General features: G+C 39.4%; 1 protein-coding gene across 1 annotated transcript; it reads right to left on the bottom strand.

The window, feature by feature from the left end:
• Positions 1–7,269: 7,269 nt before the first annotated feature.
• On the bottom strand, positions 7,270–11,123 carry LOC104550079 (metalloreductase STEAP4). The gene is made up of 4 exons (XM_010209712.2): positions 10,668–11,123; positions 9,074–9,601; positions 8,356–8,520; positions 7,270–7,539 (listed from the first exon to the last, which is right to left on the bottom strand). The coding sequence occupies exons 1-4, from the start codon at positions 11,121–11,123 to the stop codon at positions 7,270–7,272; spliced, it is 1,419 nt and encodes a 472-aa protein (XP_010208014.2).
• Between the last annotated feature and the right edge of the window lie 5,255 nt (positions 11,124–16,378).

Here is a 16,378-nt window from a genome sequence, read left to right as displayed (position 1 = left end):
CTCTTCTAATGCTTGTCTGAGCTGTATTGTGTATCATGCTGGCAAAGTGCTGCAGATCACCTTGGTTCAGTGACAAGCCTAGGTCCAAACCTGTACTAGGAAATGCAGATCCCATTACTTGCTTAAGAAAAGACAAGTGAGATTAAATCAGGAGTGAGGTTCTCAGCTCTGTATGATTTCCCTCCATGTGCTTTTCCCCAGTGAAGCCGCCTCACCAGGGTAAATCTGAATGTGGAGAAAAAACGTTTCCATAAACAGCATGATATCCCATAAAAATGAGGATGTAGAAACATGTGTATAGAAAATTCCTGAAGTATTGCAACACACATCTTTCAAGTGGGCAACATGAGATATATTTGCAGTTCCTGTCATAAAATGTTGTCATAAATAAGTGCATTCTTAAAGTAATACCAGTGAACGCAGAATTTCGTCCAGTAGCCATGATTTCTGTATTTCTGTGTTCTGCATGCTTAATGTTATATCCATGAATGAATTGCCCTTGAGCTAAAAGTGCTCCACATGTTTACAGCAAAGCTTTCTGATTTCCTTTGAATTTTATTTAAACAAAAGTTAGAGAAATGGGCTGGTGGCAGCAAATACTAAAAAAAAAGTATCTTTGAAGTTTGAAACTGCTTTCAGACGTGGGAGCCTGGTCTGGGCAGTGTCCATCCATGGATGAACTCCCATGGGTGGCTAAAGCTTTTGTGAAGCCAACAAAGCTGTGGATAAGCACAGTCATCTCCACACTCTTCTGGATTAGTTTATTTTGTTTTTCATCACCTGTCATTTTAGCTGACATCTTGTATGGCTTTCTGAGGATTTAGCTTAAGCATAGTAACTCCAGATGCATAGCATCGTCAGCCTTTCACATACTTCAGAATATTGACCAAAACTAGTTTTCTCTTCATATGCTAGAATAGAGGATAGTTAAAATATTAAAGACTGTTGAAAAAAAACAAACTCTAAAAGCCATGAACTAATAAAACTGTGAACATATTCAGGTCTGAGCCTACTACTCTATAGTAGTTCTGACATATAAGATGGTTATATGACAGTTCATAGCCAGCATTATCTTGGATGTAAGAGAACACTGCAGGAACAGTGAGTTATATCTGTCTAGTCTTGTTTTGCACAGTAATTTATAATGATGCAAATAATTGTGAAGCTCTGCTGAAAATCTGCTTGGGAGAGAAGGTCACACATAATCTGTCTTTGTGCTTGTAGAAGTGGTCAGGGTTTTTCCTTATGAGAAGTAATTAAGTCTGCTTCCTCTGGAGGTTTACTTCAAGAAGTGAGTGGGGAGAGATGGCAGTCGAGAATGGGTATGGATTAAGTTTTTTACTTTGTTCCTCATGAATTATGTTAAAAAATTCAGCCAGAAAGCAATTCTCTGCAAATGCTGCCCTCTTTCTCTCCAGAATTAAACCTGGAAGCATATTAAGGGGGTATTGTTCTGGATGAAGTATCTGTTTTGAAAAGTTGTCTTCATTATAGATAAACATTAGCTATGAGTAGTTTTTGCCCAAGGAGAAGGATTTTATTTTCTTAAGAGGAGTTAAAACTGAAGGTGACAGCAGTGGTACTATCTTTTGTCTCTGTGTTGTTGTTCTCCCTGTACATACAGGGGATTTTTGTAGTTCTCTGAGGAGCCGCTTTTGCTTGGTAACAGGATAAAGGGGTTGCAGTGCAGACCCTGTAAAGAGTTCTTGGACTCCCCCTGGCTCTTGGGTTCAGACTCACCTCCAGCTCAACTGAGCCAATCTGGCACCCCTGTGATCACTGTTTAAAGATCGGAATTTAAAGTGCTTGGGAGATGGTGTAGGAGTGGTACAAAACAGAGATGACCATGCAGACCCTACAGTCAGAGAAGGAGGAAGGAAAGAGGAGCATCAGACCAGAGACCCCTCTGTAACCCATGGTGAGAATGCAGGCTGTGCCCCTGCAACCCATCAAAGGCAATGGCAGGACTGAGAGCCACCAGCAGCTCTGTGTGAGTGTGCCCGGATGGGCGAGAGACTGTCTGAGGAGGCGGCCATGGTGCAGGCCTGCAGGCCGCAGAGCAGATGCACGAGAGGCAGAGAGGAGCTGCAGCCTTTGGGATGAATGCACATTGCAGCGGCCTGTGCAGGGCTGCTGGGTGTGTGATGTACCCCGTGGAGCAGCACTTGAAAACACAAGGATAATTATTCTCACTATTTTTATCTTCAAGGCACAACATATATTTCCTCACGCGTGCTCTGTGAAAATAAGTGCAATAGCATCAAATGTCAAATGCCTGAACCTGAGAAGTTTCTTTACGGTCAGCCGCTGATACAGTTGCACTTTTAAACCAAGTCAAAGCTCCCTGAGTATGCTTGTGGTTTTACTAAAGCTTGTGTGATACTCCCTGTGTGCTTCTCTCACATCTGCTGCTCTATTAAACAAGCCCAGAGTTGTATATGTTTGTAAAACTTTTTTGTTTTTCCTGCCATTTCATAGAAGAGATTAACTGCTTTTTGCCACTTCTTCAGTAACTGGATTATGAAATTTCATCAACAGGATAGTGAGTTGGGTATGTTTTATTGAATTTAACTCATTTAACATTTTTGTTACTGAAATGAATTAATTTAGTTCCTGTCGTCTATAAATATAAGAAATATTTTCACATTCTTACACTATTTTTGGTACAATAGACTTTTGTCCAGCATCTTCTTTGTCTCTTTCAAAGTGGGAAATAGTATGCAGCCACTCCTCTCTGTAGCTATTGGGTAACTTCCCTTCCCTTTTTGTCTGAAAATCCTAAATCTTTCTCCTTTCCTAATCTCCTAGCATATCTGTAAGTGGTTTATAGTCCTTTCTAACAGGCCTCTGTGAATAGGTTTCAGCTGGTGCTTTCCAAGTTTCATTCTTCTTGGGCTGGAAGTGTGGCATGCAGTCTTTGTTCCTCTGCAGTGACTTTCTGCAGAGCTAGACTCAATGGTGGCATGATTGAAAATGTATCATTCATCAAATCGCTCCTATGTCTGTCCTCATTGCTCATAAGGATTTCCAGGGTAACATAGCTTGCACATTTCCTCAGCAATGATTTTGTGTTTGCTTAGAGTTGTTATGTGTAATGGTTGGCCTGCAACTGATTCCTGAGAAACTCCCTAGAAACCTGCTCATGTAGTAGCTGTTCTTCATATGAAGTTACCACAGTAGGCTACAGAAACTGTAATCCTCCGTTTTCACAGTATCATTAACAAATCTGTAACACCATTTGGGTTTTTTATTAAATTAAATTTGAGTTTATCTGCAATGACTTAATATTTTTAGGTTATTACTTTATTTAGGTTTTTAAAGTTTGAAATTAATAAAAAGTTGTGATTGAAATTACCTTGAATTTTTCATTGTCATCATCAAGAGACTTTAGCATGTGATTGTATTTCCACATATGCAATAAGACTGCTATGTTTTGTATTTCTCCATAAATATGTAAATAAAATCACAACTTTTCTTCTTACACTTGAGCTTTTTCTCTTGGGTAATGTATGTGTTCCATGTATACATGTTCCATGTTCCAATGTGTTCCTCTCCTCACTGAGATGGAGGGTTAGGTGCAGCTAGGTTTAAATTCTGAGTAATGTCCAATTTGCCATGACCAGTCCCAGTGCATTCGCCTCCTGTGAACTGTTATGACTCTGGATTCACTGATCGGGGACTGCACCTTCAGACCAGTTGTGCTCGTGAACTAGTACGTCCCCACTCCAGAGTCTGGTTGCATTCAGTGAGAAACTATGGCAACTGGCTACTTAAATAGTGCAGAGTTATTTATGCAACAGATACACAAATTGTTATGGATTATTATGGTGACAGTTACTGTCTGCAGGAGAAAGCACGTGCAAAAATAGATAAATAAGTGATACAGTGTGCACAGTTACGAGAGCCTTCACTCTGCTCCACTCTCCATGGTATTTGCAGGGAAAGAAGAGAATGAAGAGAAAACTAGTTTTGGTCAATATTCTGAAGTATGTGAAAGGCTGACGATGCTATGCATCTGGAGTTACTATGCTTAAGCTAAATCCTCAGAAAGCCATACAAGATGTCAGCTAAAATGACAGGTGATGAAAAACAAAATAAACTAATCCAGAAGAGTGTGGAGATGACTGTGCTTATCCACAGCTTTGTTGGCTTCACAAAAGCTTTAGCCACCCATGGGAGTTCATCCATGGATGGACACTGCCCAGACCAGGCTCCCACGTCTGAAAGCAGTTTCAAACTTCAAAGATACTTTTTTTTTAGTATTTGCTGCCACCAGCCCATTTCTCTAACTTTTGTTTAAATAAAATTCAAAGGAAATCAGAAAGCTTTGCTGTAAACATGTGGAGCACTTTTAGCTCAAGGGCAATTCATTCATGGATATAACATTAAGCATGCAGAACACAGAAATACAGAAATCATGGCTACTGGACGAAATTCTGCGTTCACTGGTATTACTTTAAGAATGCACTTATTTATGACAACATTTTATGACAGGAACTGCAAATATATCTCATGTTGCCCACTTGAAAGATGTGTGTTGCAATACTTCAGGAATTTTCTATACACATGTTTCTACATCCTCATTTTTATGGGATATCATGCTGTTTATGGAAACGTTTTTTCTCCACATTCAGATTTACCCTGGTGAGGCGGCTTCACTGGGGAAAAGCACATGGAGGGAAATCATACAGAGCTGAGAACCTCACTCCTGATTTAATCTCACTTGTCTTTTCTTAAGCAAGTAATGGGATCTGCATTTCCTAGTACAGGTTTGGACCTAGGCTTGTCACTGAACCAAGGTGATCTGCAGCACTTTGCCAGCATGATACACAATACAGCTCAGACAAGCATTAGAAGAGCATTCCTGGGCCAGACAGGCTGAACCTATGCCTCTAGTACACCAACAGCAGCATTACAGCATTCCCCCGGTATTCCCACCATGCGTGAGTCACCTCAACAGTTTAGGAAAGTTTAAACAAAAGCTTGAAGCCACCTGTGCAATTGTTTGTCAGTACTCTGTTCAATGATTTTCCTGCTCCTCCTCCATTTCCAAGAAGCACTGATATAACCAGTGCTTACCCAACCTGACACCCACTGCCTGCTGCAGCCCTGTCAGAGCACTCTGGCCAAACCACAGCATCAGAGCTGTCATCTGCAGCCAGAAAGTGCTCCATGAAGACATTTGAGAGTCTATCCATTTCTTACAGCCCTGTCTATGTCATCAAGTAGGGAAATTTACTATTTCATTGGTCATGCTCTCACTAAAGCTATTATTTGTTGGAGAAATTTTGAAAAAAGAAGAGAGTATGTGTGTCTAAACAATGATGTCAATAGAGAAAAACTATTCAATATATGCATAGTAGGAAATTCTCTGCCTGTTCACTTTCCCTGTTCTTTATTCTCCAGTGTGAAGGAGGCTGTCAGACTCTCTGCAATAGGGTCTGTATTTTCATAGAATAGCTGTAATATTGCATCCAAAGATTTAATTTTTGAGAAATCAACAATATTATCTTCATGTGATATTGATGCCGTGAAGAAGCCAGTCAGGACTCAATAGTCAATGTGACTATAAGCAGGTATTCTTTATTGCAGCGCTGGGGAACACAGGGGATTTCTAAACAAAACGTGTCCACCCTAACTTTGGGGCTTTTAGCTTATATTTACAACATAGTCCGAGTGGTCCGCCCGAGTTACGCCTCCGTCACGCCTCTCGCGATGTCCTCTCGCTTCCTTCCGTGGTCACTGGGGGTCACTGTTGGATTAAGATCCGAACCTTCCTGGCGGTGTATTTTATTTTATTTTTTATTTTTTTTTTTTTTTTTTACTCCTGGGTCCTTGACAGAATAAAACCGGTTTAAGGGTTTGTAAAAGCTCTGTCATCCCCAGATAATAGCACCGTTTAGGGCTAGGCCGGCCTTGTAGTTCTCAGCGTTAAACAACGTTCAACTGTAGAGCTTAGGGCTGAGCCATCCTTGTAGTTATCAGTGTTAAACAATGTCCAGTTCTAATACCAACCTAATAGCTTTGCCATCCTTAGATAGTAGTGTCGTTTAAGAACACACCAGCCTTGAGATTATAATTGCTAAGCAATAGTTATGTTACAAGCAATAGCTGTGTCATCCTAATAGCTCTGTCTGTTCATAAAGTTTCTGTGGGTTTGCGAGGTCAGCAATTTTGTAAAACTACGTGCGTGATTTTCTAGATAATATTTTATGTCTTAGTAAACAAGTTTCCATAACCTAAACTTATCTATCTACCTAGTAATCAATATAATCATGACATATAATACAACCCCCCTGATATAACAGTTCCTACTTTCCTACTTTCTTTCCTTGCCACTCACAGCTTACACTGGTCACTTTTTACCTATACTTGAGAAGCCTGGGCTTGCGAGTACATCTCACATTTTTCTGCTATTTTGGTCTCTCCACTTCCTTGCCATCCAAGTTTCTGGTAGAGCAGTACAATTAAGGATTCAGTGATCTTTGTTCCATATACTTTGAACATTAGAGTTTCTGTACACAAACCAAACAACTCTTACTCAACTGTCTCTAAGGTATGAACATAGGTCCCTTTTGGATCAGATGTTAATATATATATAACATATATATATATATATGTTATATATATTATATTATGTTTTTATATATATAAAAATAACATATATATATATGTTATATTATGTTTTTTATATATATATATATGTTAATATATATATATATAAACTAATGCTTGGGGGAGTTCTTCCTCAGCATCCAGCCTGCACCTGTTGTATGGAATGGAAACTTTTTCCACCCTGTTCTGGGGGTGTTCATGCATATATACATGTGGGTCTGTGTGGATGTATGTAGATGTATATAGATCTGAGTCCCAGTGGGCAGGACTGGGAAGAGGAGCAGATGCCACCTAATACCAAAGGTTATTCTGTTTCTGCCTGGCCCTGGAGGAGGTTTGTAAGGACAGAGAAAGGTCATGAAGCACCACTTACCTCTCTCATACCCTTCTCAAGAATGGAGAGTGAATAGGCAAGTATGCTGAGCAAAAGAGAGTGTCTTTACCTGTGCAAAAGCATGTTTGGGGTGAAGGATCTCAATGGCCTAATTTAATTTGTATTTTAGTCTTGTCATTGTAGTGGCTTTATTTTTACTCAGGACCTGGCCAAGTCTTTTGCTTTTTCATTCACTCCTCAAATAGAGGCAGCTCAGGACTTCATTTTTATATGTCTTCATAATATTTTTTTCTTCTTTTCAATAACACAGATTAGTCTAATTATACAGCAGACTTGTTGATAATGTAGTTTGACTGTTCTGGGTATTGGGGATTCCTCTCCCAGCCCTGTCGAATTTGTGTGAGAGGCTTTTCTAGACAAGGAAATATCAGCACAAATTTGACAACCAGTACAATGCATGGAATAATGAGGGAGAGCATATAGGTGCTTGGAAGATACCATCTGTATGATGATGGGCTCAGGAACCTTTTTCCACCATAAACCAGCACATGTGCAGTACACAAAATCAGAGTGAGATATCCCAGTTTGGACTTGAAGAGAAAAAAGGAAAAAAAGAAGTGGAGGTTAAAACAGTAAATTAAACCAAGAACAAATGCAGTTTACAGGTCACAGTAAGATTTCTGGAATGTGCCAACTTTTGGACTAATTGGGTACTGCTGAAATTAAACTGATATAATATAAGGGCTCTTATTGTTTTTTAATAAAGATTAATTCCAATGAGTCTAAGTGAAACACACTTCTTCATGTTTTTATTTCCATTAACAATCCTGATTTTTTTTTTTTGCTACCTCACACATACTGCCTAGTGATTGTCAGATTTGCAGAGAAAAGGCTGAAATTCAGTGGAGAGATCCAAGCTTTTATATGCTGTAGTGCTAATCTGCCCAGAACTACCATACTGTGCAATTTTTTGACCTTGATAAAACATCCATTGATAGCAATTTCCCCTCCCTTTGCCTCCTCTCTGCTGCCAACACAGCTCCTGCAGAGGCATCGCAGCTTGCACCAAGCTTCCTCTGAATGGGGGGGCTGAGATTTTAGTGTTACCAAGAGCAGTCTGCTTATAAGCCCAGCATTTTTTAGAGTCTGTAGAAACTGCAGTTTCTTTTTAAATACTTTGCATTGAGTGGGTCTGAATTATCAAGTTGTTTTTTTCAGACCTATTTTAACTGAATTATCTTGTGAACAAACAAAATTATCCCAACAAAGGACTAAAATATAGATTTTTTCACTATGTGACGGTGGCTAGTGTACTCATCACATTTGGAGATACTAATGGAGGAAAGCTCTAAGTCTGAGATCATAGTTTATAGAGTAAGATATTTTAGAATAAGTCTTTTTCTTACCTGTACAAATCGAAATTCTCGCCAGTTGACAGTGTTGCTGACTGAAGGCAAGGAAGTTATTCCCAGAACAACAAATAAAAAAAATCCTAAAATCCCCAAAGCCAAATAAGAGTCACTAAGCCAGGCATTAGTGTTGTTGAGTGGTTCTGTTCTGTTGTTCAGTGCCTGAATAAAAGAAGACCAGATATATCTTAAGGATTGCAGTTTTACGATCACCATGGAAAAAAAACAATCCTTTAAGGATTAAGGAATAAATGTTCTACATAGACTCTCTGAAAACCATTGGAGATTGCATATAGGTTGCATACTTTGCATATAGGTCCCACATACCTATAATTGTGGTCATTGCTAAGGACCTACTGATGACAGATATGTGAGGTTTTGCTGTTAAATAAGGTCAGAAAGTCAAAATATGTGACATTCTTAAAGGTATTTGTAGAAATAGGGAATTTTTTTTTTACTCTCATGTTTGAAGTTTCCCTGCTTATTTTATAAATATATAAAATATCTAGGAGGGAGACTTAGCCCAGAAATCCCCTCAACTCAGCATAGTACCAACAAACTTTGGTTAAATGTTAATTTTACTAATGGTTAAAAGGAACACAGTAATCAGGAAAATAACCTTTTTGTAAAAAATGTTAGACCATCCACATGAATTCCTGAAGATTTGTAACACAACTAGAAGAAAGGGGGACATAAAGCTGGGAACAAAACTTACCTGGGAGACAATTTGATTGCCGATTCTCCATCTTACAAAGGAACGAATTGGGATAACAAGAGTGTACAAAACATGCAGAGAAGCAAATGCCAAGGCTACTAGTCCAAGTTGTTTCCTACACAGCATCCATTTGTCCAGCCAGACTGGGAAACGGCGGTATTTGGTGCCTCTGTATAACTGAATAATTGCAGCAAGTACACCAGGAAGATAAACCAAGGCAAGAAGGATGAGTGCCAACGTAGGGCAGATCCGATTTGGGATGGAAATTGCAATAAAGAATGAAAAGTCTTCCTTTTCATAAACATAAGGGTAAATTATGTCACGAATCAAACAGTAGAAGAAGAAGAATGCAGTTAGGCCAAGGGACAAAAGGATGGGAAACTTCCACATTGGAAAGAGTTGCAGAGGGTAATTTTCTATTTCCTGAGCAGCCAAGAGTGATCCCTTATCTAATGGATTGAGACCCAGTGCACGAACAATATCCATCACCTTTTGTTTAGCTTCCATGTCGTCTCCACAGACAAACACCTGCAGCCGAAAACAAACAGAAGTTTTATTCAGGCAAATTTTTGTGACATTCTCTACTGCTGTCCTGCCTGGATATGGGTGATGAGCACAAGCTTCCTAGGCTATTTGTTGGCTTCCCTGTTGGCTTTAATTTATATAGGCAAAAAAAACAACCTATAGGTACTTTCTTGGCCAACAAGTCCAAGTATTGTTTTAAGTGTCAAATTCTTTTATCTGAAAACAACAAATATAACACACTTAGTACAAGTTTTTGCCTGGAAGACTTGACATACTCTTCTGGAGACCTGCAAGGAAATTGTAAGCAAAATATTTTAGAAGTAAATAGCAGCAAAAGTTTTGATAGCAGTAGCTAGGAGAAAAATTTTCAATTGCTACTGTGGTAGTCTGTAGGTACTCCAGGGAACTGGGAACACAAATCTTTAAAACATGATTTTCCTACAGTAAAAGTTTTTTGGCTTTTTTTTTTTTTTTTTGAAGTCTAGTAAAACAGTGAAGAATCCTTTTCTGTGAATGCACAAGACAATACTCCTTTCGGAAGTGGAAGAAAGAGAACAATATCTGCTCTCGTGGTTGTGTTAAACTTCTGTGGTGACGGATTCTTATGTAGAAAACTTTTAAAATTTATTCACTACCCATCTCATTTCTGTTGCTCATGCTCATTTTATTATCCCACCATAACCCTTTGCTTCCCTTGTTTTTTTTTCCTCTTCATTTTATTCTTGCTATGATATATTCCTCCTACATCCTTTCTGTTTAACTTACAGTCCCAGTGAACAACTAATGCAATCATCATTTCTTCTTGCTTTGCTGTCCCTCTCTTTGTATTCCTGCTATACTTCTTTCCTTGCTTCTCTAGTGCTCTCAAAGAGAGAGTCAAGCTGTTGATATTCCTTGTCATGCTGTATTACAAGCCAAATATAAATTTTAGCTCCAAATTAATTTGAAATAGTTGATTATATTGAAAATACCATCTCTGCCCTTTCTGATTTGTATGTCTTGTGTGTGTTTTGTCTAGCTGTTAAGATACATCTCTCTGTGAGACAGGAAACCTCTGTTGCTCTCTTACCTGCTGACTGGCATCCAACATGCCCGACAGCAAGGCCCAGGCTGACACAGTGTTAAAGGCTTTCACAATCTTAGCACCAGGCACCAGTTGAGCCAGGTACTCTGCATTGGATTCAGGATACTGGTTTATTTTTCGGTTGTTGCTTATGTCCACCAAGATTTTTCCATGAAGAATTTCGGCTAGTGGTGTAAGAAAGTTGTAATGTTGCCTCTGTATTGCTATAATGATGATGGCAGCTTTCTGTGATGCCTCTGCATGACTCAGCACCTCTGCATCCTTGGGAACTAGGCTGGATGGCTCTGTGCTTCGGCTTCCAAACACAACGGGGTAGCCGGACTGAATAATTTTATGCCCCAGAGATGTTCCAAAATCTCCAGTTCCAAATATGCACACTGTCTCTCTTTTATTAGAATTGTTAGGAACTAAAGCCATGATGTTTGAAGAATTTTTATTCATCTGTTAAAAAAAAAAAAAAAAAAGTTATAGGAACAAACTAAGCAAAACACCAATGTCCTGAAAATGAAAGTTTAGCATCCACTCTGGCTATACAAAATACATATCTGACAGTTTTCTTGCCTCTTGGTATGCTTCCTGCACATCCGTCTGAATACATATTCTCAGAAGATTTCTGTATGTTTTTAAAAAAATAATTCTGGATATTTACCTCTCCATCTCTTACAGCATCCTCTTTTATGTCCATTTTATGGATTTTAACATTCAGCTGAGCTGTTACAGTTTTCATTTCTCAAATAGAAAGCAGGAGGAAAAGATACAGATGCACAGAGAGCAAGGTTTGCACGTTTCACACAAATTTCTGCTTACTTATGCTACTGAAAAATGGTGGAGTATGTTTCTAACCAGATAAGAACCTGGAAGGTCTTTTGTAAGATACTTAAGAGATATTATAAAAGGTAGTTACAAACTTTCTTGTTATCTACAGTATTTCCTTAATATGACTAGTCAGTGACTGTTTTATTCTTGTTCTTCAGTTTCCTGGAGAATGTTTCATGAAGCATTTGGACAGTAGAATTGGAATATTTCATGCAGAACTTTTATTTTTATATTTTATATTACACACAATAAAATCCTCTCAGAGATTTTTATCTTTCCTCCTTTATCACTGAATCTGGGAGCTTCAAAGTATTATCCATCCCATAGCAGTATATATGCTCTGTACTTGCAGAGTGAGACCCAATTTACAAATACAGAATAAAAATATCTACTCCAAAGGTCTTGCAGTGGGTTCACCTGCTGTTGTCCTCACTTTGCAAAAGGTTAACTCAGACCAGAAAACTCTTATTAGGTACTGAGTTCAGTCACTTATGAATATTACATATGCAACTCTTCTGTTCTTTTTGAAACACAGACTATTAAAAAAAATAACTTTATAGCTTTAGTCACATTAGAGCCTCATGGGACATCAATAAAGCCCTCCGAGAACGATTTTTGTCAAAGGATTTAAGACTTGGAGGAAAATCTCCAACAGGAGAAGTTAAAAGATGCCTCTCTTGGACTGGCCAGCAATTTCCTACTTAGAGGAACCATTTAATTTGCAGCAGCCCTGGTTGAAGTCTTCACTGCATCATGGGTAGCTGTCCTAAAAAAAGCTCTGGGAACAACCGATTTCTCAATTTGCAGGAAAGAAGTGCATGAAGTGGTTAGCTAGGCCCAAACCAATTGCTTTGCTACTGCTGTTTATTAACTCTTTGCTTACTTTTTTCTGTGAAGCACCATTCAGAATGAAACTGCATTTAAAGTATTTAAAATACTTTATATATTTTACAGTATTTAAAAATACTGAGAATATGTTCTTCACTTCTTCACAGCTGCTTACAGCACTGCTGTCATGGTTTGACGTGACAGATGTTTCTGGTAAGGGGGAAGGGGCTGTAAAGATGGCTTCTGTAAGAAGTTGCTTGAAACTCTCCCAAGCTCTGAGCCAATTAGACGCCTCCCTGATCACTTTTTAAGGAGAAACCGGAAGAGGAGGATTCCAGTGACTGTGCCCAGAAGAGGGCGTGTCCTGTGTGAGAGATCATATTCATAGAAGCTATAACTGTGGGGAAGAACCCACGCCAAAAAAGTTCATTAAATTATGCCTAGAAGAGGCCATGTCCAGAGGGAGGGACCCTTTGTCTGCAGAAGCTGCAACTGTAGCGAAGAACCCATGTCAGAGATATTAATTAAGGACTGTGTCCTTTGTGAAGGATCTTGTATCAGCAGAAGCCACAGCTACTGGGAAGAACCCACACCAGAGAAGTTTTTTAAGGACTGTGTCACATGGGAGGAACCCCGTATCGGAGCAGGGGAAGAATGCAAGGAGTTGTCCTTATCTGAGAAGAGAGAAGTGGCAGAGCCCATCTGAGAGGCTGACCACATCCCCCATTCCCTATCCTCCCTGAGCTGTTGAGGTGGGAGGAGGTAGAGAGATGGAGAGCAGTGAACTAAGCCCAGGAAGAAAGGAGGGATGGGGGAGGGAGATCTTAAAGTGCTGGTTGTAATTTTCTCAGTCGTACTCTCTTTTTGCTTCTGTTCTGTTTCTTGTAGGTAGTAGAATAAACTTTCCTACTTTCCTCTCTAAGTCAAATAGTGGAGCCTATTTTGCCCGGAACTGCAATTTGCAATGAGTCCTCCCTGCCCTTGTCTCAATCCGCAACATCCTTGGTTATTTTTTTTATCTCCCATCTTGCTGGAGCTACCACTGTCCTAACAAGGGTGGGAGTGGATGAGGGGCACGAGCGAGAGACTGTCATGGTGCTTCCTTGCTGACTGGGCTAAATCTGAGCATCTTCTGTCTGCCATTTAGAGACATTAACAGATAGCTCTGTATTACAGAGCAATAACACTAAAAATAATGAAGCCTGACTTCCTAGGGGTTTGTGATATTGGCTGATTACAAGTGCTGATTGAAGCCATTTCCAGCCGCAGGAGATGACCCCTATATTATTTCTTGTGGATCTTTAGGCCTTTTAAATGTTCTGTGGGGTCTTTAGCTACCTTTTTCATGTAACATGGGGGAAATAGAGCCTTCTCTACTTCTAATATATTTGTTTGAAATTGTCGCTAAAAAAATGACTGAGGAACACACATAAGTGTATATACACTCACACGTCTCTGCATGATCATGGAAATCTCACTTTCTACAGAAATCAGGCTAAAAATAATGGAGATCCTAAAAAATTAATGATGTACACACACTCACGTGCATGTCTGTACCACCAAAAGAGAAAGAAAAAAGTGAAAAACAGCTCTTAAGCTGTGACCTTATGTCATTGTGGCCTATTAAAAGGCACTGAGGGTGAGGCAGGAGATGTTATTTGGGATGCTTTTACTGAAAGCCCATCAGTAGGATACACTGAGAGTGGCATTAGCTGTTAATACACAAGCAACTAACCAAACCCAGACCTTAAGAGCGCTAAAAATTTAAGGGTTCAAGACTTGTATTTATCATGTGTGTGTGATGACCCTTAGTTTTCCCACTTACACTAATAGAATTGTTGATTTTCAGTTAGTTCTCTTTTGACCAAGTGGCACAAGAAGGAAGTAAATGAAGCACAGATGCTTAATAACAACTGTGACAAAATCAAAAGTGAAGTGGCTGCTACAGCCCAATGACCATGTTCTCGGCTGTCTTACACTCTTAGAAATCTGAGTAGCAAGAGGGAGAGTATGATGAGAGATTTAAGAAAAAAGAGTATGATACAAAGTTGTCTTGCCAAAACAGGTGTATGATTTGCAACATGTCTGGAATGGGGCTAAGCAGATTTTACAGAAAGTTCATGAATCTGTGTTCTTGCTTAGGCAAACCTATACACCAAAATATGCTTAAAGATACATGATTTAACAGCAGATAGCTTTATCAGCCCCTTTTTTCACTTAATAAGAAGTATATTAAATGGATTTAATTGCTCCTTTTGATTTCCTTTTTTTTTACATGGACTTTACATTTTTCTCTCCTACTTGACTGCAGTTGAGTGATATCTGACGTGAGATGCCTGTCTTTGGGACAAAATTAACACTGATATTTTCAGAGATAAAGAAACTACATTCCTCACCAAATATGACAGTTTTAAACACTGTTGCATTTTTCAGCAAAGAAAAATTCTCATCAGGCAATCTTTTAGAAACTATTTCTTTCTCAATGTGGAAGAGATTCCCACTTGTTACTGAGCCAACGATTTCCGGACTGTAAGCAACAAACTTAAGCTACAGGCCTAGAAAATTAACTGCTGAGAATCCTGAATTTAAAAACATACTTTTAAATATAAATAAAGAAACAGAGATGAGATCAGTAAAAATTGGCATAACTGTTCAGAGCAACATCTCTACAGTGAGAAATGGAAAAATCTAGTTTGTTTGGGGTTTTTTTTCAGTCAAAGCTCCCTTTGAACTGAACTCAGGTTTTGCAGATGCCCGACCTGCTTCTAATAATTCCCTAGCCTAGTAAATGGGAATGGATGTGTGCACAGATGGATTGTTACCTTGGTTCTTTATTGGTACAAATGAAACCACTCTGCCAGGGTACTGCCCATGAGCTACGGCTCTTGGAGGGCAGCATTGCCACCAAATTTTTTACAGTGCAGCACAGGGCAGCCAGCGTTATCCTGTGCCACTGTCCACTGCACAAGGGAATAGGAAACCTTACACAAGATCTCTTAAAAATCTCTATTGCCTGAGCCGTCTTAGGCAGAGGCTGCCACCTTCAGAGAGAAGTCACACTTTTTTGTCTTCTGCTTCCTTGCCAGTCTCAGTCAAGGCTAGTGGATATCTCTTGTTCCTACCCCTGTGAAACACGTGAGGTCAAGGCAGCAATTATGCTCTTGGTTCTGCACATCAAGACCATGAAATTAACAAGCACCCAGGCCTCATCTATGCAACTGGAGTGAAGGAGAAGGTGGATTTTGGGAAATTATATGAGGAAAAGACAAATGAAAAGTTTATGTGTTCTTACTAAACTTAGCTGAAGAGGGAAAAGGAGGGTGCCAGGATGTATGAAATAGTGTCATGCTGCTTTTGTAATTGACTAATTTTAAAAAATACTTCCCTCCCGTAGGGTGACTCTGTCTTGCAGTTCCAGTGAGAAGATGCAATAGAAAATGAGGATCTGGGTTTTCTGAGTAACCTCATTGTCGTTATTGCATTAATAATCTCTGCTATTGCAATTACTGTGTAACTACCCACTTGTTGTGAGTTCTCACATCTTTTTACATGTTTCCTACTCTCACAGTCCTTGTAGCAAGGAACCATCCCAGAGAAATCGTTTTTCAAACATTCCTGTGCTCTAATGATGACAGAAAGTGTTTTGCTCCTTGGCAATCAACCTCTCCACTACATTTCTTAGCACTTAAGTCTTGTTTATCTAGAGGCCTACAGAAACTTGCTCAGGCAGTTGGTATCACTAAAGGAGAGGCAGCAGTAAAACACTTTGATCTCAGTCCTCAGGTGCTGTAATTCATCAGAGGTGGATGGCTGAGCCTTTCTCAGCATTGGTTAAGCAATTTGTAGAACCTGTGAAGTGACAAGTTATGTGAAGCTCTGGTGCAGTTCAGGTCGTAGAAAGAAACGTATTTTTTAAATGGGAGCTGAGCAGTCCAAATGTGTGGGATTGAAGATAGCTCCCACAGGAACGCAGGTGCAAATGTGAGACAGTTCTGGCTGATAGACTGAATAGGGACCTACTTATCACTGTATCTGAAGTCTGCCTTCCTACT

Source organism: Colius striatus, chromosome 5 (assembly GCF_028858725.1).
Source record: "Colius striatus isolate bColStr4 chromosome 5, bColStr4.1.hap1, whole genome shotgun sequence".
Classification (NCBI taxonomy): Eukaryota; Metazoa; Chordata; class Aves; order Coliiformes; family Coliidae; genus Colius; species Colius striatus.
Note: the sequence above shows the minus strand (reverse complement) of the source record. Positions and strands in the feature narration are given on the sequence as shown.